Raw genomic sequence first — 27,271 nt, 5'->3', positions numbered from 1 at the left:
GTAGCCATTTATAATTAATTGGAAATGAAGCAATGCTTTTGGGCTACAAATGATTGCAACATGCAAGAAAGTCACTTAAGACTTTACTGGGGATTCCGTAATTTGTAAATGAAATTTGATCCTAGTCTGTGCATCTAACTGTACTAAATGTGTGTATTTCTCTTTTAAACTGTTTTTTTTTTTTAGCTGAGGTTTAGCAAATACAAATGCTAAATATGTGCTTTTGTTAACTTCAGGTCCTGTTCTGTTCCTAATCATTTGTGGTGTTGTTAAGATAAATAACAGGAAATAAAAGGTCCCCTTACAGCACATTGAGCCTTTTTTTCTACTTGTAATTAAGTTGCCGGTATTTTCACCTGCTTAGATAATCTTCAACTTGTTATTTCATTGTTCTTGCTACTATCTGTGCTGAGTTGGCAATTCTTTACTTAAAGAGCTGTTAAAAGCTTGAAGGCGAGAAGCAGAAGTTCATTTCCAACCTAGTCTCTTCGGTTGTTCCCTTTCTTATAAAGTTGAGGAGTCAACATAGCTCTTTTTTCGGGAGAGTTCCTGTATATTCAGTTTGCGTGATGGGAAGAACTTACCTATAGAAACGGCAAGTGTTATCTGTACTGTTGAGCCAGAAATGTTGAAGAACTAAGGTTTATAGATCTGTTGATTTCCTTTGAGACAGTAAAATACATAGTTCGGTGCGCTCCTATGGGTTCAGTGACCAAGTCACAATCTTCAAATCATTAATTACTGATATTACAAAGCGGTTAAACCTTAAGAAGGGCTTGATAGCATTCCAGGAACATCTGATATCTGAAAAAGTCCGTAATTTCAAATGACCATTCACTCTCCAACATCTCTTTTAGGAAATGTGCTATGTATACTATTTCCGTTATTCCAATTTAATGTCTTTGAGTTTGTTTCTGTATAGGTCACTGTAAAAGGTAGACAGTTGGACTGGATCATTGTTTTTCAAACTCTTGCTATAACCCATAGTAAAAAATAGACTTTATATTGCATCCCAGGACCCACAAACTGAGTTACAAATACTAACACAGAATTGACGGAATACTTTCCCTTACTGTACGTGATGCCTTTCAGTGTTCTCTGTTTTCTCCAGTTTAGTTCCACATTATTTCATATTTCAAAGTGTTGATTACAATACACTAAGCTGATTTTGTGGCCCATTTGTAATAGGTCTTCCATAGTTTGAAAAATTCCTGGACCAGATGATTAAAATTTTCAACTTGATTATTACTCAGATTTAAAATTATATCACCTATAATTTAATTATTTCTTGTTTTTAGATCTGGGTTGCTTAGCACTTTGGTTGGAGAGAAGTCTGTGACTCAAAGATGGGAGGTAGGCTTAATGACCATAAAAGCTTCATTCATAATTTGTAGTTAGATGGTGTAAGTCAGACAGTTAAAAGCACTCCCAATGATCCATAAAATACATACATTAAAAAAAACTTTGTTTTTTGTTCTTTTTGGGAAAAACAAGTGTTTTATTGTTATGAAGTCTGCAAGAAAGAAACTTTTACCTCATTTTGCATTTAAAAGTTTTTTAAAGTGAACACAATAGAAATAATGATCCTGAAATGAATCTTTATCTATCTTTTCCAAGAGAGGTGAAATCAGCAACTTCCAGTATTTGATGCACTTGAACACTTTGGCTGGCAGATCGTATAATGATCTCATGCAGTATCCTGTCTTCCCCTGGATCCTTGCAGATTACGACTCAGAGGTAAATCTCAAATCATTTTGTGTAAGTGGAACACATTTGCAAAAGTAATTAAGAGGTACTTAATTTGCTCAAATGTTTTACTTGCTTTATAATTTATAATTTAGTTGATAATGTAATTTATAATTTTTATAATTTTAAGTCCTCAACCGGCACTTATTACAAGAAGATGAGAAGAGTTTTAGCTTGGACTTGTACGAAGTTTAACTCATTGACCAGTTCTTTAGATATTTATTCATAATATCTATTTGGTTTCTTAAGTGCTAGTTAATTTGTATCCCCTGCTGGGTGTCGCCTCTGTCCTCTACACTGCAGCCAGTTTCAGAAACACTAATATAATTGAGTCATCACTGTTTAAAATTACTCAGTGAATGGTCATCACAATTTGGAGAGAATTTAGAAACCTCAACACAGTACCCTTCACAAAGTAGCTCCTACATGTATATCCCTTGAGCACAAAAACAATCCCATATCTCTCAATTCCCAACCACTAGAATGGTGCCTGGTACTTAGCATACAATTTAATTTTTGTTGAATTAACCAAAAAGGTATTAATGAGGGATTTTGCATATAGATTTTGAGCAGACAAATGTACTAACTTGCCTTATATTCATGGATGTGGATTCATTTAAAGGACAAGTTTGGCAAAATTGGTTGGTCGGGATGCCCTTTAAAAGGACACAGATTAAATAACCCCCTGGTACATATTTCAGATTTTTTACTTTGAAAACCCCAGGTGGCAGATTTGGTTCTCTTTTAAGTATATGAATTAGGTCAGTTAGAAATGAACTTTTAAAATAATCAGTGGTAGATAGACTGAAAGATTCCATCTCACTTAGAAGTCACATGGTCTGGTATGATGTTTTTCAGAGGTGAATGAGTTACCAGGTGCTCTAGTTCATTTCACTTCCTGATCACCTCTAAGAAGAGAATACTCAGAAGTGAAGTTGGGGTGAAATGGGGGAGGAGAGGAAGAGAAAAGAAAGGAGATTTGGTGCTTCAGTTACGTGGGTGATGGAGGATAAAGATGAATTCCAGGCTTTGTGTCGAGTCCCCTGCCGTGTCCTTGCCAAGACAGGGAAGGGTTTTCCCTTATTCCTCATCTCCAGCCTGGATCCTGAGTGTCTTCTGTGAATACTTAATTTCCAAACTGGTTGTCTTCAAACTGAACCAGTTAACAAACTGCCATGTGCCTGTCTGTAAAATATGGATAACCAGTAGGTACATAGCATTGTTGTGGAGCCCTGTTCTGCCAGTGTGACAGACATTTATAAATCATCATCATGTGCTATAGCCACTGTACCTACGTTGGCGAGAATGAAAGGTGTATAGTAATTTGGAATTGGATTTCATTTTGTATTTTAGGAGGTAGATCTTACTAATCCCAAGACATTTAGAAACCTGGCTAAGCCAATGGGAGCACAGACAGATGAACGATTAGCTCAATATAAGAAGCGGTATAAAGACTGGGAAGATCCTAATGGTAAGTAACTTTTCTTGTCATTGGACTTTGTACCTCAATTTCAAACATAAGTCATTATTTTAGTGGTCTGACATCCCTGTATCTTTTCCCAAATTGCTTATGTATCATTACATCTGTGTAAGTTATATATTCACACATATATACAGCTATCAGATTTTGCATGCCAACTGATGGCCATGCTTAGAAGGCATGTTTTAGATGGCTTATCAGGTACTGGCAGAAAACTAAGTGTCTGTTTTGTGTAGGTCAGAAATTTCCCGTTAGATAACCTGCCTTTGTCTCTAATCATATTTAAGCCAGGACCTGCAGTTTCCTTAATTAAACTGTCTATTTTATTGAGGCATGCTTTGGAATCCTTTTGCTTTAAAAATAATAATAGTATAATAATAATAGATAACCTCCTAAAACTCTACGCTTATTATTTATTATGTTTAATGTTTTGTTTTGTTTTAAAAGACTTATTTAAGAAAGAGAGAACATGTGTTCATGCATGCACATGCGTGTGCAAGCTGGGGAGAGGCAGAGAAGGGGGAGAGATTCTTAGATAGACTCTGCACTGAGCACAGAGCCCAATGTAGGGCTCAATCTCCCAACCCTGAGATCACAACCTGAGCCGAAACCAAGAGTCGGGTGCTTAACCAACTTCACCACCTAGGCGCCCCTGTTATGTTTAATGTTTATCATATGTGTCCGTCGTCCCTCCCCCCCCCCCCCCGCAAATGGGTGAAACAAAGGGGAAAAAAAAGAAAAACTGAGCCTAAGCCTAACAGTATTCCCTGTGTGGACCCTTTTTTTCCTGCCAAGGAGAGTATGTAATAACTATTCTATAATATTCATAGACAGTACTTTATAGAAATAGATCATTGCAAAGCCAGAACCTCATAAAAAGTAGCTGTAAGTCAATATCCTGCTTTAGTGAAAGGTGGTTTGCTATTAAGGCTTATCTATTACAGTAAACCTCAAACCATGAATTGCTAGATGTGCTAAGTTGGTGGGGAAAGGCACGGAGTTATACTCAGTGTGGATTACTGCCAGATACGTAAGCGAGGGGTGGTGGTGCTGTAACGTTCCCGTGCTACAAACACCAATACCAGTTGTGTTTAGTGTCACAGTTGTCACGTGTGTCAGCGTTTTCAAGCCTATGAATACCGATTTTATTTTTCACATTTACTCTTTTGTTTTCAATTATGCTTTAATTTTTTTGAACAGGAGAAACTCCAGCCTACCATTATGGGACCCACTATTCATCTGCAATGATTGTGGCTTCGTACCTAGTAAGGATGGAGCCTTTCACACAGATATTCTTAAGGCTGCAGGTAAAACTCTAAATTTAGTGTTTTTCTATTTTATTCTTTCCTTCTATTTAAGATTGTTGCTTTTTTAAAAAAAATGTTGTTATCTTGCCTTACAAGAAGCCCTGGGAAGTTTTAGTCACAAAAAATAGTCAAACATAATTCAAGTGGAATTTCACTGGATCACAATTGATGAGTAAACTAGCATTTGTTTATACTAAACAAGAGCCAGGGTCCTTTAGTCAAAGAAGCAAGTACCATGTGCCTTCCAGCCAGTTATATGGAATTCAGCCTTAACTGGTTTAAATTAGCAACAAATATTTTTAAAAGAGTGATACAGTCTAGCCCATTTGCTATCTTCTTCATTATAATTGCTTTTCTCCACATTCTCTTTCATTTATTCAGCAAATATTTACTGAATACCTATTATGTACCAGGCACTGTTCTAAGTACGTGGAAGATATCAATGAATAAAGACAAAAGTCCTGCTTTGTAGCGCTTATATATTTTAGTTGAGGGAAACAGACAAGAATAATAAATAATACATCTTAAAGTGTTTTAGAATATAATACATGCTATCAGAAAATAGAGATCAGGGAAAGGCTGGGAAGTGCAGAAGTAGAGGTAGGAGGTAGAGGAGGGTGCAGTGCAGTTTTACACAGAGTGGTCAGAGTAGATCTCCTTGAAAAGGTGGCATGTGAGCAAAGACTTGAAGGAAGTGAGGCAGTTACTCATGCAGATAATCTGGAGAAAGTGTGTTCCAGGCAGAGGGAACAGTCCATGCGAGGGCCTCAAGTCAGGCATGTGCCTGAGATGTTTTAGGAAGAGCAACGAGGCCACTGTGTCTGGAGCAGAGTAAGTGGAGGGGAACTTCACAGAGGATGACATCAGAGAGGTAACGAACGGGCCAGATTGTGGCAGGTTTAGTGGGGCATTGTATGGACTTTGGCATTTTCGTGCAGGGAGCTTCAGTATAAAAACAGGTATACTGTGTCCACTGAAAACACAGCAATAGGGAGTTCAACTGAGGAAGGTGTGTTATATCTATGAGGCTGTGTAAGAAATCCCTTTTCTATTTGAATTCGTTACATCTATAACTTTTTGATCACTTTCTTAGTTTTTCACCTAATTCTTAGCAGTGTGAGAACTTGAATGTCATGTTAATTTATAAAATCAGTCAAGCATATATATAACTTGAATATTTCCAACTGTAGATGGCTACATTAGAATCTTGGGTTTTTGTTTGTTTGTTTTAGGAGAGCATCATGAGACTATGGGAGAATTTATATATCCTTATATTCTTCCCTCTCGCTAAAAACTAATTTTTTAATGACTTTTAAAAGTCTTTGTATTTGGATTTCACTTTGATTACGAAATACATGCATTAAGCACTCTTTGTCAGAAATACCCCCAAAAGAATTTTCTTTTTGTGATTATTTAAAATTTTGTGGGTTTGACGTAGGATGGTGGGAAATGGAATTGTCACCAAATGTATTTATTTGGGATTTTCGAGCCCGTGAGCTTGACAGAAGCCGTGAGGTGGGGATGGCGCTCTAACAGAGCGGTGCCTTCTCCTTCTGCCCACAGGGAGGCCACTTCGACCTGGCTGACCGGATGTTCCACAGTGTGCGTGAGGCCTGGTATTCAGCATCAAAGCACAACATGGCAGATGTAAAAGAACTTATCCCCGAATTTTTTTACTTACCAGAATTCCTGTTCAATTCCAACAACTTTGATCTAGGTACGTACAGCTGCGGCGCTGTCTTAGGAACATTAACCTGGAAAGGACCAATAGAAATGTCACTTTCCTGAATATTGTCTGCAGGACACACTGACAAGGAAAGACTTCCTTGTGGTTTGAGCAGCTGTTATTTACTATAATTGGCTATGTGGGAGTAAATATAAAAAGAAAAATAGATTTATGCCCAAAATAGCGGTTTCAAATGTGGAGTCTTGGAAAAATTTTAAAATTGACACAGATTGCATCTGATGGTCAGAATATTGTGATTTCAATAAAAACAAAGGGGAGGTGAAAATGTATTTAAAAATCATTACAGTTCAAATTAATAGCCAAAAAGGATATATCCACATTTTTCATGTATTGGGTTGTTGTTTTTTTTTTGAAGATTTGTTTATTCACTTGAGAGAGAGAGAGAGACAGAGAGAGAGGGAGAAGCAGACTCCCCATCCAGCTGGGAGCCCGATGTGGGGCCCAATCCGAGGAACTGGAGATGTCTTACCTGAGCTGAAGGCAGACGCTTAACCATCTGAGCCACCCAGGCGCCCCTCATGTATTGTTTTAATCTTATGTATTGCCTGAGGCATTCTCAGGTTGCATGCTAATGTGTTCTAAGATTAGAATTTTAGAATAACTTTAAGTTAATTCCTCTTCTTTATCCTGTTAGGGTAGTATTATCTAGAAAAACAGAAACAAATCAATAGTCCTAAAAAGGAGAGAAATTTCGTCAGTACTCTGCTCTCTTTGTATAATTCAGCAGTTACAGGAAATAGATTTGATTTTGGCTACAGTTTCTTGGAACATAGTTTGCTGATCTAGGTTTCTGAGTATTTCTTTTAAAACATACCAAAATTCCATTGTTTCCACTTGAGAATGTTCCTGCCAAATTTTGTCCTATTTTCATACATTTTTCATACTTCATATTGAAGTATGAAGGATGAAATACTTCGTATTGAAGAGTTCAACATCTAAATCATTACTATTTCAAAGTTTTGTTAACAGAAAATTTAGGGAAATGTTCATATCCGATACATCTGAGTGTTTTTTCTTTTTAAAAATAGTTTTAAATAATTTTTGTTAATTGTCCATAAGCAGTTCTAACCTCATGAAATTATAGCTCCAAGTCTAATGGCAAAGATAAAAGACTCTCTTAATAGCCCCAGCAAAAGACCTGTAAGTGAGTCTCATTACCTGTGATGGGGCCTGGAGCTCACCTTTGAGCAACTAAAAACACCAAGTTCTGGGGCTTTGAGTTGTAGGGGTGATGATTCCTTAAAGGAATAGAATAGATGGTGAACAGAGAAAAACAGCACATGCCTACACAGCATTTGAATATGGATGCACATTGGTGTTTTACTGTGTTCACTTATAATTCACTTTTGGAGAATGCTACTCTGTTCCCTGGGGACGCCACTTTCAAAGAGAAAAATAGAAAGGCACAGAAAGAGATAGCCCCAATCTTTCAGAAACACGGAGTTATACTAATACATGTTGCAAAAATGTTTTAGTCCAAACCACTTACAAACCGAACTAAATTATCTAGTTTTAAAAAGTAAATTAAGAAAGGGTCATGTATTTTTGTCATGCTCATCTTCATAATAAATCATCTTCTTTCCATGAAATCACACACTTTAAAAAGCATTATTTGCATATAAGAGCTAAAGCTATAAAAAAAAAAAAAGCTAAAGCTGTAAAACTCTTAGAAGAAAACATAAATCTTCGTGATCTTGTATTTGCTCATGCATTCTTAGGTAGGATATCAACAGCACAAGCATCAACAACAAAAAGGATGACTTGGACTTGATTAAAATGTAAAACTTCTGTATCCAAGAGCATTATGAAGAAGGTGAAAAGAACACCTACAGAATGGGAGAAAATATTTGCAAGTGCTGTATCTCATAAGGGTCTAGTGTCCAGAATATAAAGAACTCTTACAACTCAACAGCAAGAAGATAATCCAATTTAAAAATGGGCCAATGACCCAAGTAAACATTTCTCCAAAGAAGTTATACAAATGACCAGTAAGCACATGAAAAGATGCTCAACATCATTAGTCATTAGGGAAATGCCAGTGAAAATCACGATGAGGTACCACTTCACATCCACTAGGATGGCTGTGGTCAAAACAGAAAGCCACAGCAACAGAAAAGAGCAAGAGCTGATGAGGGTGTGGTGAGAGTAGAAGCTTCATGCACTGCTAGTGGGGATGTAACATGGCTCAGCGGCTGTGGAAGACAGCTTGTTGGCGTCTCAAAAGTTAAAAATAGAATCACCGTATGACCCAGCAGTTCCACCCTGAGGTCTATGTCCAAAAGAACTGAAGACAGGGACTCAAGCAAAGTACATATCCACACCTGTTCATAGCAGCATTATGCACAGTAGCCAAGTGTAGAAGCAGGCCACATGTCTATCAATGAATAAACAAATTGTGGAATGTACGTACAATGGAATGTTATTCAGCCATGGAAAAGTATGAATTACTGATACATGCTATAACATGGATGAACCTCTGAAACATTATGCTAAGTTAAAGAAGCCAGACACAAAAGATCGCATAATGTATGATTCTATTATATGAAATATCCAGCACAGGTCAATCTATAGACACAGAACACAGATTGGTGGTTACCCAGGGGCAGGGGGGCAGGAGGAATGGGGAGCCACTGCTTAACGGGTACAAGATTTCCCTGTGGGGTGATGAAAATGTTTTAGGGCTAGATAGAGGTGGTGGTCGCACAAAATTGTGAATGTACTAAATGCCACTGGAATTGTTCATTTTAAAATGGCTAATTTTGTGTTAGGTAAGTTTCACTTCAATTACCAAAAAAAAGAAAAGAAAAACCCAACAACACTGTTTATTATCTTTACTCTCTTTAAATGATGTAAAACAAAGAGCACTTGGGTTTTTCCCTGGCTCTTGGATGAGTTACGTTGTCTTATCTTTATACCCTTGGATGTAGATCTACATGGAGGGGAGCTGCAGGGTACCAGAATCAGACCAAGAGTATACTGCAGAATGTTCCCTTTGAATTTTAAAATTGCAGATAGTACAGGTGAAATAAAATTATATTGCATAAATTTTAGGGATGATAAGCATATTTTTTGAAAAGCAGATTATATTTTAAGTCTGGGGACTTGGGTGGTATTTCAAGGGGAGTGGACTGAGAATAATGAGGGGGAGGGGTGTAATAACTTGATGGTTTCATTTTTTCTTAAGTCATATGGTAATTTTTCCAACCAAGTCAAGACGTTCCTTTAAACAATAAACTGATTTTTGTGTTTCTCACTTCATATCACATTGTCAGTAAGCCATCAAATAACAATGACAAGAACAAGATTGTTTCTGTGGGAAATATTTTTATTGGCCCTCACTTGAAACTGCCTTTGTGTTCTAGAATTTGAACAATTGTACTTCTCTGAAAATGTCTAATATAACTGTTTATCTACCCAACTGCTGTTGAGCTAGTGAGTCAACATTACTATTCATAGAGTCATTTTTTACATTGATCATCTGACTTGTATCTAGGAAAACTATAAGCTAAAGTTAACTTTTTGGTCTTTACTTCCAAAAAATGAAAAGACAGGACCTGTTTCCTGAGATGCCAATCCCATTTAATATGTTTTATTATGGGGTTAGATTTTATAGCAAACACTTTCTTTAATATTTTTCAAATTATCTAGCTATGACTTAAATTAACAGTTTCCATGGAATAAATATCACTTGGTATGCATTTTTCGTTTCTGCCAGGAAGCCCCATAGTTTTTCCAGATGGTTTTTTTTTTCTGTTAAATGATGTACTAACAGCAAAAAGTTACATTTCAGATTTTATTTTTTTAATGAGAATCTTACAGCAAAATACATGTCAGTTCTACAGAGCTCTCTCAAGAGTTTAAGAATCAGAAATAGGAGAAGCCACATGTATTGCAAATGTTTCTGGAAGACTGGTATTCTTATTTCCTCTTAAGCAAAGAGAACACTCAAACTCCTCGGTGACTGAGAAGTTAGGTATTCCTTCAGTAACCTCCTCCATGTGAGAGGCAAAATTTTGTCAAAACATTAAGACAAAAAATTCAGTACTGGTTCACTGCTGATGACTCACCAAGCTCTGAGCATTCAAGAAAAGCCCAAACAAAAGAAGATTTGAGAGAAATTGCTAATGGTCTTCCAAATGCGCAGTCCTAAGGGGATTGAATTTGAGCTTTTCTTCCAAACTGAAAACAGTAGCCTCACTAAATGTTTTGTTAAAAAGGAGTCCTGTGGTCAGTTAAATTTCAGGAATGTTGTGTCTAATATCCCTCCTAGAGAAGGGCTGTGCCTCCGAGGAGTCTTGCAGGAAGAAACATGTTTAACTTTGCATAACTCAGCATTTTCTGAAGTCATTTGACAGGGTGGGCCCCTCAGTTTTGCTAATGCTTAATGATCTCTCTGACGGAATTCTCTAAGGAGCAGACTTAGGGAAATATCAGAGTAGATGATCGCAGAGGGTCCTTTCTGGTAGTAAAATTTCATAGTTCTGATAACCCACTATTTCTCTGTTATTTTAATGTAAAGTTACTGTTTATCCCATCTTTCATTTTCTTTTTAATTTATCTAATTGCACAGGCTGTAAACAAAATGGCACCAAGCTTGGAGATGTTATCCTTCCACCGTGGGCAAAAGGGGACCCACGGGAATTCATCAGAGTCCACCGTGAGGTAATGGGAGCGCCCTTTGCAGTTGAATTTGAATTTCATTGGGTCGTTGACCACAATACAAAGAGAGGACCTTGAGCAAGATAGCACCCATTTGTTCAAATTACAGATATTGTTCTTATGATTTTTAGTTATTTTAGTTCCCTGTGAACACTGGCCAATTGTTTTTGCTTTCTGAGCAAGTAATAAAAGTCAGCCTGTGACTGAACGTGTGTTTTGAAATTACAGGCTTTGGAATGTGATTACGTGAGTGCCCATCTGCATGAGTGGATTGACTTAATCTTTGGCTATAAACAGCAAGGCCCTGCTGCAGTAGAAGCTGTAAATGTCTTCCACCATCTTTTTTATGAGGGTCAAGTGGATATCTACAACATAAATGACCCACTAAAGGAGACAGCCACCATAGGGTTCATTAATAACTTTGGTCAGATCCCTAAACAGGTATGGATATTCTTATCATTGATGCTCTCAGCTTCATTTTTTTAAGCTCTAATATTGCTATAGATGGTGAATGACCATATAATAAGTTTAGGTTAAGTTTTTATTGAAGAGCCATGCCACCCAATAGGTTCAGTAGGTTCCAAGATTATTGCTTTCTCCTCCCTTTTGCAGTCCAGGTAAATAGAAATGTTGTTCAGAGAGAATTTCCCCTCACAGACGAGTGCAGGGAGCGCTTTCCTATGTCTGCATAAGACCTGCAATCAGGGAAGAAGATGGGGTCTCGGGGGCCACAGCACGCAGAGATGGGGTTTCGTCCCAAGGCCAGTAGGAAGCCAGTGCTGACTTTGGGCAAGGAAATGGCATGGTCGTATTTAGACTTTATTTTTTACTTATTTGTTTATTTATTATGATTTTATTTTTAAGTAATCTCTACACCCAGCGTGGGGCTTGAACTTAGAACCCCGAGATCAAGAGTCGCGTGCTATACCAACTGAGCCAGACAGGTGCCCCATAGTTAGACTTTTTTTTAAAGATTTTATTTATTTATTTATTTGACAGAGAGAATGAGAGTGAGTGCACAAGCCAGGGAGAGGCAGAGGGAGAAGCAGGATCCCCGCTGAGCAGGGAGCTTAACGTGGGGTTTGATCCCAGGACCCTGGGATCATGACCTGAGCCAAAGGCAGACACTTAACCACCTGAGCCACCGAGGCTCCCCCTTATTTAGACTTTAAAGATCATTCTGTCCATGTGCATTAACTAACTGGAATGAAAATAAAACCTGAAAAATAAAGATCATTCTGTCCATAGTCTCATACACGCACACACTGTAGGGGAACCAAGTTAGGAGCAGAATACCACCTCGGAAGCTCTTAATAGTAGTCGAGGGAACAGATAGTGGTGATCTGGATTAGACAGTGATGCAGGTGTGATGAGTGCTCTGGTAGGAGAGCGCATGCCGTGGGAATGCCTAGAACCAGCCCTGCACTAGCTGCTGTAACCACCATCTGGAACCTGAACAGAAAAACCAAGAGTGTAGCCACTCAGCACCCAAGTGCTGTAGATCTCTCACCTTCCTGATGAGCGAAGCCCAGTTAAGAGACTTTATGCCGTCTCTCCTCCCCGTCCTCAGGGCACGGCAGGAGGGTGTGATGCGCCAGGAGGAACCAGCCCTGTGGGAAAGGCACACTCTGCTGGCCATCCAAACCACCTAGCTTTCCCAAATGCCCCGGGTCTGCACTTTGGCCCAGACATCCTTCTCTGTACCTGCCTCAGATACCTCTCTTGGGCTCCCTTTTTGTACATTAACCAGCTTGGAAGTTTCCAGGATTGATGGTTGGGAACAGTCAGAACAATGGCACTTCTTCATACAACAGACAGCAGAAGAGCCCGTAACTGCACCACTCACAGCGTAGTCTGATCCCCCAACTGAGTAACTGTGTTTACTTTTAGAGAGGGGGGTGCAGAGGGAGAGGGAGAAAGAGAGCCCCAAGCAGGCTCCACGCCCAGCCCAATGCAGGGCTCGATCCCACAACCCCGAGACCAAGACCTGAGCCAAAAACCAAGTTGGACGCCTGACTAAGCCACCCAGGCGCCCCAGAACTGTGTTTACTTTTAAAGTGAAATGCTTATTGATAAACTCTAATCGCAGCTGAAGAATTGTAGTTAAACCTTTCCTTTTCTCTGAGGGTTACAAGCGCAAGAACTGTGTTTCATACCCTCTGAGAAATATTCTGAACGAAAAAATCAAGACACATGTACTGTCACGGAATTTCAGTCCCTTTTGAGTTTAAGAGGTGGACAGCCTGGGAACTAAAGTTTGAATATTCTTCAGACATTCCAATGACTGATAGAGTCCTTCAAAGTATGTCATCCTAGAAAATCTAGGTTTTACAGTCAGCATATCCATACATTGTTATATACCCTGACCTGGTGAGGTGCTCTATCCTTGGGTCCTCTTAAAAGTTCTTCAGCAGGGGCGCCTGGGTAGCTCAGTCAGTTAAATGTCTGCTCAGGTCATGATCCCGGGGTCCTGGGATCGAGCCCCATGTGGGGCTCCCTGCTCAATGGGGGAGTCTGCTGCTCCTTCTCCCGCTGCCTGCCACTCTGCCTACTTGTGCTCTCTCTCAGTGTCAAATAAATAAATAAAATCTTAAAAAAAAAAAGAACTTATTAATGTGATATCTGTATTAAAAAAAAAGCTCTTCAGCAAATGTCCATTCATGAACATGCTTTAAAGTAGGGGAGTCTTTTTATACAGCTACAGAGTCTGTGTCATTTAGAGAAAATAACAGAACCCTGATATATGTAGATAAGATAGGAACAAGGTTTTTAAATGTTTGGATGCCTAAAATATCTTTCTCTTTACAAAGCATTTTTTCCTATTTTTTCTTCTGAAAATCCAGAATGTCACATTCACGAAGTGTGAAGATTTTCTAGTCATTTTAAATCTCATTTTATCTAAGATTTTCCAGATACCTTCCTCAGATAACAGTTTTCTAACAGAAATGGCTCTAGGCCTATTTTGAAGATCTACAGTATTTAAAAAATAGTCATCTTACATGACTATTTTCTTTTTTTCCCCTTACAGCATTGCAAAGTAAAAAGAAGGCAACAGTGTTCATACTTTGAACAAATTAGTAGCATCTAAAAGACACCAAAATGATGTCATGTTGAAAGGCCATGTTGAAGCCAGGAATAACTCAGAATGTCAGTCTGCCCTCAGTGGTACAGAATGGTATCTAGCTGTAAAGAATTGGTTACTTTTTAAAAATCATTGGAAAATAATTGTTGATCGACTGTAGTTTGAGTAGATTCATTTACCCCTGAAAAGTTAGGAAGTCAGAGTAGCATAGAGCATGGTGGTAACCCAGGCTTTTAAAAAGTATCATGGTCCCATCCCTGCTTGCAAGATGGGAGACCTCCAGCCTTCTTCTGAGCCTCCTTAAAGGTTCTTTCCTCAAATGAAAGGCGTGGTAAGGGAGTGCCTAGTGGTCCTTGTGAAGTGCAAGTGAAATAAAAACATAATAGCTGGCATTTAAAGGGCTCAATAAATGTTAGCTTTCATTGTAAAATGTGTCATCCTCTCTCATCCCAGTTATTTAAGAAACCTCATCCACCAAAGCGAGTGAGGAGCCGACTGAATGGAGACAGTATGAGCGCCTCTGCCCCCCCGGGGTCTACAAGTGACAAGATCTTTTTCCATCACCTGGACAACCTGAGGCCTTCTCTAACACCTGTAAAAGGTGAGGTGACAGGAAGTCAACCTGTGCTTCCTGATGCTGTGGGCGTAGTTAATAATCCTAGTTTAGCAGTAACGTGTGCCTTTCAAAATTAGTGTCCTTTGTAATAAGTGCTATACTTTCTATCACCAAATACCTGTTAGATTTTCTCCTTTTCCTTTTGTTTTGGTTTGGTTTGGGGTTTTTTGGCCTGTTGGATTTTTTCATCAAAAAGAACCAAACGGGTTTCTCCTCCTGCTCAGACAGCGAAAACTCTAATACACCAAATCTTGTAGCTCAACATTATATTATATATGTAGAAAAACCTTTGTAATCTTCATTTGTATGTGTTCTGCCAATTTAGAAATAGCATTAAAAAGACTGCATTTTTAATAAGCCAACTGAAAGTATCTGTTTTTTATCTAATGTGGTTATGACTTCTCTAAAAGTACTTTTTGGGGGGCTCCTGGGTGGCTCAGTCCATTAAGCGTCTGCTCTCTCTCAAATAAATAAATAAAAATTAAATAAATAAAATACTTTTTCAAGTGGATATTTTTCTTAGAATGAAAAAAGGTTTTTGTAAAGGCTTAAAGTTGCCACTGTTAAATCTAAAAATTGCAGTATCAATCTGGTTGATTGGATAGGCTCCCCGCTTGGTGCTCTTTGGGCTCATGACACAGACCGCCCTGTACCAGCCCCACTCACCGCGGGTGACGGTTACAGAACACCAGCGTGCTCGGCAGTGTCCTGGGGCAGGGCAGGGCAGGGGGTCGGACCTCATGGGGGATGGCATGTCCTTCCTTCTGGAAGTCTAAGGCTGGATATCATTTGGGAGGTACTGCAGGCCTAGACTGGTTGAAGGTCTGTGTATGGATTCTGGAGAGCATCTCAGATTACTCTGCACGGTCCTAATGGTCAAGAAGACAGGCCAGTTGCTAGGAGCCAAACCCAAGTCTTTAAGAGGCAGGAAAGCCGGAAGGAAGCTCTGCAGAACACCTGTCAGGGTCCATGTCCATCACCCAGCAGAGACTCAAAAGCCAAGCTCTCCCTCTAAGCTCATTTTGTCCTAATGTATGTGTCAGGAGGCTTGATTCCTACAAACAAATGAAATGATGATCCCCTATAGGATCATGAGGTTCATTTTCTTTGTCCCTATTCTGATCTGTTGATTTGTTTTTTACAGAACTTAAAGAGCCTGTGGGCCAAATAGTGTGCACAGATAAAGGCATTCTTGCAGTAGAACAGAATAAGGTTCTTATCCCACCAACCTGGAACAAAACTTTCGCTTGGGGCTATGCGGACCTCAGCTGCAGGCTGGGAACCTATGAGTCAGACAAGGTTTGCATTGTTTCTTGCTCACTCATTTAATCTTGCTCTTTTGTGGTTTGGATATCCTGCTTGAAAGAGGTGGGAAGAGCCCAGTCCAAGGGCTCGTCAACCACTCCTGCAGAGCCCAGAGGAAGGGAGAGCTTCACAGCCTCAGATCAGGTTAAAGGAACTAGTGGACAAGGCGGGTTTCCTACAGAACAAGCCGCTTTTCAAAAGTTGTGTACTGAGCTCTAGCAGTTTCTCTCCCACTCAGAGAATTCCTCCAAGAGATCCTAGTCAGCCAGGTGGTCAACATTTCTGACCACTGAAAGAGCGTCTTTTCGGTGGATCACCATCTGGCCCACGTACCGTTTCAGTACTCTTAAGTGGCTGATGGAAAACCTGTCAGCCCATCGCCCAGGCCACAGCAGCTACTGTGTGGAGTCCCATAGTAGCTCTCGGAGAGGCCCTGCGGCGTGGCTGTCCAGTGCCCTGGGCTTGCCCTCTGCCAGTCTCCTCCTAACGGCAGGCGGGATCTAGCTTGCGCAAGTCTGTGCATTGCGCTGTGACACAACTCTAGTTAAGCTTCTCATTAAATGGCAGCACTCATGATTTCCGTTTACCTCTAACTGGCTGTAGCAAACACAGCCTTCTACCAGATTATCCTCTGCCTCGTACACAGCATCACATAGTCGGAACATCATTTTCCTCGACTGGAGAAACTGAAGACACCCACTAGGAGCAAAGTCCTTTTTACTGTGGTTTCTCACAGCAACTGCAGTTCGGAGGCTGTAGGGCTGGTTCAGGGTAGAGCCTCAGTGGAAATTCAGCCCAGGATGTACATACGCGTTTGCCTGTGAGGCGCCTACATGGGGGCTCTCCTTCGCTCAGCATGCTCGTTGTGATTCCGAAGTTGATGGTACTTGATGGCATGTGTGTCTCACATCTGTTTTATTTTATAGGTAGTGACTGTTTATGAATGTTTGTCTGAGTGGGGCCAGATTCTCTGTGCAATCTGCCCCAACCCCAAGTTGGTCATCACAGGTGGAACGAGCACAGTTGTTTGTGTCTGGGAGATGGGCACCTCGAAAGAAAAGGCTAAGACCCTCACTCTCAAACAGGTAACAGAATAAACAGAAGATGGATATATTCCATCTCGGCGGCCTGCACTCTAGAGAAACTACAAAGCTTCTTTAATAACAAGGTGCTTCAGATATAATGGACAAAATAAAAAAAATATGTTCTTTTGCTAGAAATGGGTCTTTAAAAAGAAATGAAATGAGACGGTACTATTTCTAAAAATGATCTAAGCACCCCGTTATTCCAAATACAAGGTTAACATTTTAGTTTGCTGATCCAGACTCTCTTGCTTACAGTATTTTCCATTTAGAAAATAGGCTTTGAAGCTAGCGTGCCAGCCAGTAACCCACTCAGTAGAAGGCACTTCTTATTTAAAACAGCCTCCTGGGGTTTGCTGAGCATACAGAAAGGATTTATGTATGACAAAACATTGTAAGCCAACTCATTATTTAAATAGTTAAATACTCAGGAACTCTTAACAGTAATCTGAATCGTCTTCTCTGAAATGCTTGCTCTCCCACATTGCCGTTTCCCTGGGTCCTGTTTCTCTTCATGTTCTAGCAGAAGACAAAAGTTCCTATTGTAGTCTGAAGAAGATCTCTTGGGCACAGACGTGTCCAGGTCAGTAACAGGAGCTCAGCACACCTTCCCTTTATCTTGCTAGGACCATGTACCATCACCAGGCAGGCCTTACCATATGTGCATTTTTTAAAGACCCATCCAGTTATAGTTCCTTAGACTAACAGGACACGGCATAAAAGAATCAATGCCCAGTTTAAATTCTGTACTTTGGGGGTGGGGGGGTGCATAACTGATGCATCTCCATGTAGAAACGGGATGAAAAAATCCAAGCTGGGTCACAGCTTCCATTCTCCCTTCTAAGATTCTAGCCCAGGTCCAGGAAAGAAGTGATGTAAAAATGGAGGTCAGAGCCTCCAGAGTCCCCCAGACTTCCCCGCAGTGGGATGAGGCAAGGATAGTCGGCAAAGAAGGAAGACTTTGCAGACGCTGCTTCTCTCAGCACATGCTCCCCTCACTCCTAGTGCAGCCAGGACCTTCTGGAGCCCCTCAGGGAGCACCGTCACGGTGATCAGCCTGGTTTTTTCTCTTCTCCTTCGTAGGCCTTACTTGGCCACACGGATACTGTCACCTGCGCCACAGCGTCATTGGCCTATCACATAATTGTCAGCGGGTCCCGTGACCGAACCTGCATCATTTGGGATCTGAACAAACTGTCATTCCTAACCCAGCTCCGAGGCCATCGAGCTCCAGTTTCTGCTCTTTGTATCAATGAATTAACAGTAAGTAGTCAGTTGCCCACTTGGTTTATGGTGAGGAAAACAAGTATTTCCGGCTAATGTAAACAAAAAATGACTGAGTGTTTTCTAAGTTGATAGACATTCATTTCATAAATGCTACTACGTGTTCTTTGATTTATGCAAAAAGCAAATGGATATTAAAGTTTGTAACTCAGAGATAAATTTGTCTTAAAATCCATTCACTGCTGCATACTTTGAAGAGTAAGATTTGGTTCAAAACAACATTCTAGAATAGGCTTTTTTAAAAACAAGGAATTTGTAGGATCTGTTAAGAATGTTAGAATTGTATTGACATTTTTATGAAATACGTTCAGTCTTTATTTATTATGTAAGGTGAAAAGAGTAACATTTGGGGAACCAAACGAGCAGAGTTGTTACAGAACTATTTTCACAGTTATCCCAAACTTACTGAAGGATATTAATCTCTTTTCATAAATCAATATTTTATGTATAAATAAATGAGTCAGCATAAAATTAATGCACCAGCCTAGGAGTCCCCCATGGAGACCACACCCACCTAAGGTGGGGTGAGGGGAGGACGGTCATTGCCGAGGTGTGTGGGGATCAGGGGAAGCTAAGGGTATGTTATACAAAGACTGAGGTCCCTGTGTCTGAGGGACAAGTTGCCACATTTGTATGTTGGTGATGCCCACATATGCAAATCGGTCTTGCAGACTGACCAGAACTCCCCAGCCTCACTGCTTCTTAGCTATGTGTACTCATTCCCTCCCTTACCCTTAGTGCTGTCCTGGGGTCCTCTTGTGTGAAATCACGTAGCCACATCATATCATCACCCACACAGACAGCTTTCCTTTGGAGGAATGCAGCATCCTTAATTTACACCAGAAAATACTAAGTAGTATGCTTTTAGTCAGCTACCTTGTAGTCAGTCAAAGAAGGAAAAAGAAATTCAGTTGTAGTGAATGGCAGGTGGTATGTCTGGTAATAGTAAGAGCCACCACACCTGGCAGGGAGGGGAGAGTACGCAGGGTAAAAGTCAAATTCATTTTTTGGTATATCTGAAAGGTTTAAGATGCTTTTGGAACAGCACCTCGGTCCTACCGACACGTGTACCTAAGAGCTTTACGAAAACCTCAGTGCAACAGAATGGCTCTGACCTGGCAGGGTTGCCCTGAGTCAAATGCTTTGTGGCACTATTTTGAGCGCTTTGTTTTGGAGTTGTTTTTCACTTAAATTCTGAGAATTTTATTTACAGTCCGTTATTCTGCAGTGGCTTGCCGTAGTTGCAGCAGACGCCCCAGATGTGTTTGATTTTTCCCTTTTACAGTGCTTTTGTAATCTCTTAATAACACATGGAAAGATTTCTACTTCTGTCATATTTTTGCAGCCAGTACCAAGTCTGCCTTATTTCAGTCTGCACTTTGGGCGTAAGCGACCTTGCGGCTGCCCTTTAGCTCCTCCTCTTCTGCTTTACGCCCGTAGCCGCAGGATTTGCTCTGATGCTCCCTGATTGAGGCACCCTGGAGTACAGGATGAGAGCCTGGCGCGGGGCCGGATGCAGCAGTGGCCTCTGGCCCCTTGCAGAGACTGAGCCCCTTAATTACAGCACAGCTGCTCACACTCAGTGTCCGAGGTGGTGCAGTGGCTGAATCAGAGGTAGACACAGCAGTGCTTGGCTAAGTATCACTTTTGTTTGGGTTTGGGTTTGGTTCTTGCCATCTTGGTAGAAGGACAGAGGGGGGACGGGAGCAGTAGCAAGAGCCGCACAGAGGGTGGTTTGGGAGCGCCCCAGGCCTCCTTACCTTGCCGCCCTTGGCTCCCCCTTCCCTTCTTTCTTGAGTCGATGCTGCTGTTCAGCTTCCGGTTTCCCCCGCTTTTGATGGCCGGCTTCCTATTTCTGTAGGTCCTCGTGTGCCTGCCGGCTGTACTGAAAGTCCCCGGGTCATTTCTAAAGTCAGTGCCTAGCATCATGACTTCCAGGCTGTCTTAGCAGCGTGGTGTGGTGCATAAGCTTTGGGGCCAGAAAGGGCTGGCTTCAGATCTTTATCCTGTGACGTTAGGCAGGTTCCTTACAGTCTTTGCACCTGACTTTGATCCCTCCTAAAGCGGGGCTAGTACAGGTAACCTCACAGACGTTGAAAGGATGAAACGGAATGTCAGAAGTGTCCTCTACACTAACTGACACACGGTAGATGCTCCGGAAGCGTCTTCATTCCTGTAACAGGAGTGGGTTGGAGTCTCACCAGGTTGGGTAGAGCCCTGCCTGGTAGAGTTTAAGGGAAAAGCTTGTTCTTTTCTGTCTTTGGAACTTACAAAAACCTGCGTTAACAGCTTAAGGAGTCTGCAGGTTTATCCAGCTGGCCAAGAAGTGACCTTTATTCTAATTTTCTTCTTTTTTTTCCCCTCATTCTCCTCCCCTTATTATGAATACAAATTGTAAAGTAGGATGCTACAGTGTTGCCAGCATTTCATCTTTATGTATTGAAAAGATAGATACAGCTGTATCTACAATGAAAGATTTCTCTTCTGCCTTACGCTGTTGGTGATTGGACTCATTTTGTAAAATTAAGTGGAGGTGGATTCCTGGCTCTAAATGAAAGGTATAAAGAGGTTTTGTAAACAGTGGGAGGCACAAGAGGGGTGCCCCACCTCCTTTGGTCACAGGCAGCTTTCCCCAGAGTAAAGCATGACGCAGCAGTGTGCTGGGGCAGAAGCCGAGAGCGTGGAAGGGTTCCTACCCTGGTGTGCGTGCCAAACACCCCCACGCCGCCGCAGCCGCTCCCCCACAAATTCTTTAAGAGGCCTCTCTGTTCGGGGTATGTTTTTCGGTCAGCAAGCACTGAATTCCAGGCGGCCTCAGAAATCCCGAGCCTCCGGTCGAAGAACTTAGGAGGTTTTTTTGAGAGCTAGACCCAAGACTGACTTTGCTTCTGAAACCAAAATGTGGTATGAAGGGAGCAAAGAGAGTGAAGAGGCTGTTTTACCTTCTCAGGGGGACATTGTGTCCTGCGCTGGCACGCACATCCACGTGTGGAGCATCAACGGGAACCCTGTTGTGAGCGTGAACACATTCACAGGCAGGAGCCAGCAGATTGTCTGCTGCTGCGTGTCGGAGATGAACGAGTGGGACACGCAGAACGTCATAGTAACGGGGCACTCAGACGGCGTGGTCCGGGTAAGTCCGCGGTGAGGAGCCACGCTAGGTGCTTGCCGCCCTGCTTACCTGGGACCCGCGGAGCTGTCTGCGGTGCTGTCAGTGAGCAAACTCTTGCCCACATTCAAACAGGCCTCGGCCACTGGGTTCTCGCCCCTTCCTTACCCCTAACCTGATCTGTTAGTGCCACTCACCACTGGGCAGCTTCACCCAGGGTCACTTAAGCATGATTTTCATGTCCCCGTAGATTGCTAAACACAGAAATCACTAAAGTATTGGCTTTTGGGCCTCTCAGAGGGCTTCTAAGGGGAAAACAGGGACTGTCTCTTGTCTACAGAGAATCACAGCTGGAAGATGCTGTCTGAGGACTCCCGTTGTCCAGTCCCTCTCTAGAATCCTAGATGATTTCACCCGAACCCTAGTTTATCCTTTTCGTAGTTTTCTTTGTGTTGGGCTTCTACAGAAAAGAGAATCCATGGAGTATTTACCTTCACAGCCTTTCCAAATACTTGGGTCTCTCTCTCAGGAGGTTTTCCTTTGTGCCTATTTTCTTGAGCTGTGCTCTTTGTAAAAGCAGAGAGCAGCTGATTGCCGCCGTGTAGTCACGGTCAATGGCTGCGCAAAGATGAGGCTCTGAGCCCCCGCCACACCACACCCTGTGCCTCAGACAACAGGCACACCCTGACGTCTGCTGCCTCCAGAGTGGTGTTTCAGATGACTCTGTTCTTGAGGCGTTTAGGGAAAAGCTCCAGAGCCAAATGCGTTTGGCAATCCTGCTTACTGCGTGCCTTCATGCTTGCAAGACTCTTGGGGTTTTGTTGGAAATAAAAGTGTGCTTAGTTGAACCATGTTTTTCCAACTAACTTGACCACAGTCCTTTTCCCTTCACCACGAAACACCCATCAACATCTCATGGAACCCGGTTCGGAAAGCACTATTTATGTGCACACAGTTCTCTCCCACAGTTTTCAAGATAGAGGGAAATTTAATTAGACACAATAATAAGAGATACGTGTTTAACCCCAAGAGCTCATCTTCATCCAGTCACATATAAATTGTTTCTTTAAGCTGCTTAACGTTTTTATTTTCATACTTACTTAAATTCAGTTTTGGAGAATGGAATTTTTGCAAGTTCCCGAAACACCAGCTCCCGAGCCTGTTGAAGTCCTAGAAATGCAGGAAGACTGTCCAGAAGCACAAATAGGTATTGGATACTTTCTAATTATTCCATAGTTTTCATATTTCTTGTTTGTTTGTTTGTTTGTTTGAGGTCACTGAGGATAAACTCACATCAAACAGCATGAACAGTAGCCTAAGGTCGAGTGTGGCTGTCAGAGGCATGAATGCCCCCCAGCTCGGGGGAGGTCGTGGGGCGGGCACCCGAGACTTCGCCAGCTCACCAGGCACTACGTGGTGTGCTGTGTCGTGCTTGGCTTCCTCATCCTAGTAGGGTAAATATAGCTGCTAGCTTCCCGGAGTACCAAAGGCTCAGGCCTTCACTTCTGAAAATACAAAGAACATCTGGAGGGCACAGTGGTGGAGAAATCGGACGGCCCCCAGTCCCACATCTGTTCTGCTCGTCACTTGTCAGGCTCAGTATGTGTGACAGGCTGGCATCATGTTTGTAAGGTATTCACAGAGGCAGACCAGAATCCCCTCCCTAGGCCCGCCTTTGAAAAAGGGCTTTTATTCAAACTGAAGCTTGGTGCTCTGTGCTCCACTGTCTGTTATTTGTGAAACACTTGAAGATTTTTGAGAGGAATACAGAGTTGGATGATTGCTATACAAAATGATGAGAAGCGGTGCCATAAACCCAGGCTGAGATCTGCTCTGGGTTGCTCATCTCCAGAGAAGTTACCCCACTTTGATTTAGAACAATTGGTACAATAGACTTCCCCGAGAGGAACGGGGTTTTAACTTTGGCCTTCAGATTGTTTCTCCATGATTAACTTTTGTACACTGAGAATTCCACATGAGTTTGATGATATGAGGGAAAGGACTTATTATCAGAAAGGCATAAATCACTTCTCTTTGTAAGCGGAAAATAGCTTCTACTTTCATTGCCAGAAAACAAATGATCCAATGGACAGGGCATTTTAATGCTTCTCTTACCTTAATGCATCTAAGTTTCTGCAGAGTCCATTGCAGCTCCACTAAAAAGGTCATCTGGGTGTTTGGGGACATAAAAATCCAGTTCAGTTCAGTAAGTACTTGGAGGTTACCTGCTGGGTGTCAGACATTGGAGAAAGCAGTCCTAGGAGAAGTGAGAAGTCTGTCCTTTCCTTTAACAAAGGTTTAAGTGAATAACACAAGAAGATGAGATGAATAAGGTAGAAGAGATCACATTCAGGAAGGAGAGATATTGGTATGTCTTCTTTCTTCTTATATGTTTATATCGTGGACAGAGGTTGATAGAAGTGGCGGAGGGGAGAGCAGCCCACAGGGAAGGGTTAACTTTGGACAGCATAGGAGTGGCAGGCCTCGAGGGCAGTCGCCTGGGTGAAAGGGAAGGCAAGCCAGTGGTTCACTGGAAATGAAAGCCATTTCTAAGACTGCTCGTCAGTGAAGACCTTAAAGCTCGTAGTAATAAGCCACTGGAAAAAAATCAGCTAACTAGACTACTACTGTTAGTACAAGGAAGGCAAACTAAGTAATTTCTCTTGCTTAAAAAAAAATATGTATGTATAGTGATGCTTGTACACTTGTTTGTACTTTCCTTTTTTTCCATTTCTGTATATTTATTTCTTATAAACTTTCTCTCCTGCAGACTCTCTTGCAAGAGAGTAGGGAGTTGGGTTAAGAAAATGCGTAATAACGATGGGAAGAAGGAAAAACCCCACATCAGTAGATTAAAGCTTTCATCAATAATTGATTCATCTAGATTTTCATTTACACTGACTGCCACATGGAAGGCACTGTGCTTGGGGCCCCTTCTCCCAAGGTGACCACTGTCTTGTAGAAAGATTATCCAGAAGTAGTAGTTTGGGGTGAGAATTCAAACATGAGAGGCGTACAACTGTTCAAGGAGGCCAGACAAGTGGAAATTACTTTGGGCTGCAGGCACCAGGCGAGATTTTAGAGAAAGCAGTGTTTGAGCTGTGCCTTGACAGATGGGTAACACGGACACACAACCAGACGGAGAAGAGCGGTGTAGTCGGGCCAGCGGCATGTGCGGCATTCGTCGCGAGGGGCAGCCGGACTCCGTGGAGAACAGAGTTGGCGCTGGCCCGCTGAGCTCCGGTAGGGAGGGTGCAGCAGGCACTGAGCCGTTCGTAAAGGCAGGTCTGGGCCACATTGTAAAGCAGGAATGGCAACCTCAGGATTTTGGCCAAAGCAGTCTTTGAACTCAGAAATCCCTTTTTTTTTCTTTTTTCTTCTTTTTGCTGTATGTAACCTAGCTGAAATTTCTGGAATTTTTTTTTTATTGTTATACTTAGCTTAAAATGCTATGTATATCGTGCCTTAACTTGTAGAAGAAAAACAGCAGTGGGACCAAGCTAGGTCTACCCGTAATGTGTGTGTGTGTATGTGTGTGTTTTGTCATTCTCCCCATGCCTCACCCAGGGCCAGAAGCCCAGGACGAGGACAGCAGCGATTCGGACGCGGATGAGCAGAGCACCAGCCAGGACTCCAAGGACGTGCCCCGTCAGCCCAGCGGCAGCCACACGCCCCGGGTGGCCTCCTGCCGAGCAGCGGCCGTCTGGTGCACCGACAGTGCTTCCGATGACTCCAGGCGCTGGTCCGACCAGCTCAGCCTGGACGAGAAGGATGGCTTCGTATTTGTGAACTATTCAGAGGGCCAGACCAGAGCCCATCTGCAGGGTCCCCTTAACCACCCTCAGCCCAGCCCCATGGAAGTGCGGAATTACAGCCGACTGAAGCCCGGTAACTTGGAGTCTGCTGTCGATTTCCTGCTCCTTGTGGGTGGCATGAGGGCTGGAGGAGTGAGGCGGCGGCCTCTCGTTCTCCCTGCACCCCGTCCCTGTGACCTCAGCCTCTCCCAGAGCAGGCCTCTTCAGTTCCTTACCCCACAGTGGTGCTTGCTCTACGTTGGGCATTTCTTAAAGAAAAACACCTCCCACCAAAAACTTTCTTCCTTCACAAATCTTGAACGCTTTTGGGAAAATGGGCAAGTTACTGATTACAGATAAAGAAATAAAACTGTCTTTACAGGTAGCTTGCCAGTTAGAGAGCTAGAGGCCAGGTTCTTGATTGGAGAGACTCCCTCTTCTCGCGTTGAAGATTTCCCCATCTCTGCACTATCTTTCCGACCGGGGCGCTCCCTGGCCTGGCCCACGACCAGTGTTGAGCTAGACTGCTTCACCTGCAGCCGAGGCAGCGGCTGCTGGGACAGGCAGAGCTGCTCTAACTGGACGATGCGGCACCCTAACTTTCGAGAGCACCGTATGAGGGCACCCTTACCGAATGCCGGCTTCTCTCACTTCAGGGTGTCATGTCTCTTGCACTCCAGGGTACCGGTGGGAACGGCAGCTGGTGTTCAGGAGCAAGCTAACTATGCACACGGCCTTCGATCGGAAGGACAACGCACACCCCGCAGAGATCACCGCCCTGGGCGTCTCCAAGTAAGTGCCCGACCTGGCCAGCTCCCCCGCCCCCCACCCCCCGCCACGGAGTCACTTGCTTAGCCTGGGTCCACACGTGCAGACCCATCTTTGGGGAAAACAGGTGTCGTTTGCAGTATCAGACGTGGCTTGAACAGACCGATCAGAGGAAGAAATCTGCCAGCGCATGGAGTGTAAATCTCTGTTTTTCCAGGTTACAGCAAGGTTTGATCCGGAGAGCTGAGCCGAAAGTGTAAATTCGGGCTCGGTTCTATTTTTGTCTCTTCATACACACAGCCCCCACCCCAGCACACACATCCACGGAAACCTGAAGAACCTCAGGAGTGACAGCGTGGCTGCGGAGGCCTTCCCCGGGGTGACTCGGTGTCATGTCATGTCTCCCGCAGGGATCACAGCAGGATCCTCGTCGGTGACAGTCGAGGCCGAGTGTTCAGCTGGTCTGTGAGTGACCAGCCGGGCCGTTCCGCTGCTGACCACTGGGTGAAGGATGAAGGAGGGGACAGCTGCTCGGGCTGCTCCGTGCGGTTTTCTCTGACAGAAAGACGGCACCATTGCAGGAACTGCGGCCAGCTCTTCTGCCAGAAGTAAGATGAGATGCGGGTGTTTTGAGTTTCTGGGGGTCAGGCCCCCAGGATATGCCTTGTGCCCTGCACGGAGCTTCTCGTGTGCTCTGGGGTCCCCAGCGCACGGTGCTGTGACGGTCTAAACCAGCCTTCGCTTTCTCTTTGTCCTTTTATCACAGTTGTGCACCACGTTTGTCCTGTTGAAAAATAGGGAAAGAATCCTCACAAACACTTGGTCCTGCGTGACTCAGAACGGGAAGGTGCTCCCGTTCCGCCACGTTTGCATAGGCGGCAGTGCGGGCGTGCGCCCTCACCCGTCCCCCGTGTCCCCCACGTCTTCGACTCTCCCTGAACAGCACCATATTAGTGTTTCGTGGGGTTTCCGTTTTGCCTAAATACAGCACACTCTCTGTACCTTCTATAACTTCCTTCTTTTGCTCAACACTGTTCTTGAACTCCACGTAAATAACTAGTACTTTCATTTTAGCTGTTGTCCTATATCTGTTGTATGAATATATCAGAATTCATCTCCTTCCCTTTTGATGGACTCCTAGGGGACTGGTGCATGTTAGTGGTTCTCCGACTGGTGCTCGAGGACACACCCTTACAGACGCCCTCTCGGTAGGTGAGCTGGAGTGTCCCTAGAGGAGACAGCTCCGCCTGGAACGGACCGATCATAAACCGAGCTGCCCTGGTTGTGGCCAG

At 42.9% G+C, this 27,271-nt stretch overlaps 1 protein-coding gene across 8 annotated transcripts in view; it reads left to right on the top strand.

The window, feature by feature from the left end:
* Positions 1-27,271, top strand: part of WDFY3 (WD repeat and FYVE domain containing 3) — a 263,913-nt gene that overhangs the window by 230,705 nt on the left and 5,937 nt on the right. For all 8 annotated transcript variants that reach the window (XM_064584729.1, XM_064584731.1, XM_064584732.1 and 5 more), the window contains 16 exons: positions 1,299-1,353; positions 1,618-1,737; positions 3,100-3,217; positions 4,427-4,533; positions 6,097-6,250; positions 10,851-10,942; positions 11,168-11,380; positions 14,475-14,622; positions 15,782-15,936; positions 16,869-17,027; positions 18,108-18,287; positions 21,259-21,441; positions 22,528-22,624; positions 24,985-25,305; positions 25,892-26,003; positions 26,390-26,587. In XM_064584729.1, coding sequence (XP_064440799.1) covers positions 1,299-1,353; positions 1,618-1,737; positions 3,100-3,217; positions 4,427-4,533; positions 6,097-6,250; positions 10,851-10,942; positions 11,168-11,380; positions 14,475-14,622; positions 15,782-15,936; positions 16,869-17,027; positions 18,108-18,287; positions 21,259-21,441; positions 22,528-22,624; positions 24,985-25,305; positions 25,892-26,003; positions 26,390-26,587 — 2,412 coding nt within the window. The remainder of the gene's footprint in view (positions 1-1,298; positions 1,354-1,617; positions 1,738-3,099; positions 3,218-4,426; positions 4,534-6,096; positions 6,251-10,850; positions 10,943-11,167; positions 11,381-14,474; positions 14,623-15,781; positions 15,937-16,868; positions 17,028-18,107; positions 18,288-21,258; positions 21,442-22,527; positions 22,625-24,984; positions 25,306-25,891; positions 26,004-26,389; positions 26,588-27,271) is intronic.

This window comes from Mirounga angustirostris, unplaced genomic scaffold (assembly GCF_029215605.1).
Source record: "Mirounga angustirostris isolate CCGP_5_RB_7025 unplaced genomic scaffold, mMirAng1.0.hap1 SCAF_2, whole genome shotgun sequence".
NCBI classification, from domain to species: Eukaryota; Metazoa; Chordata; class Mammalia; order Carnivora; family Phocidae; genus Mirounga; species Mirounga angustirostris.
This window is presented reverse-complemented; position numbering and strand designations above follow the sequence as displayed.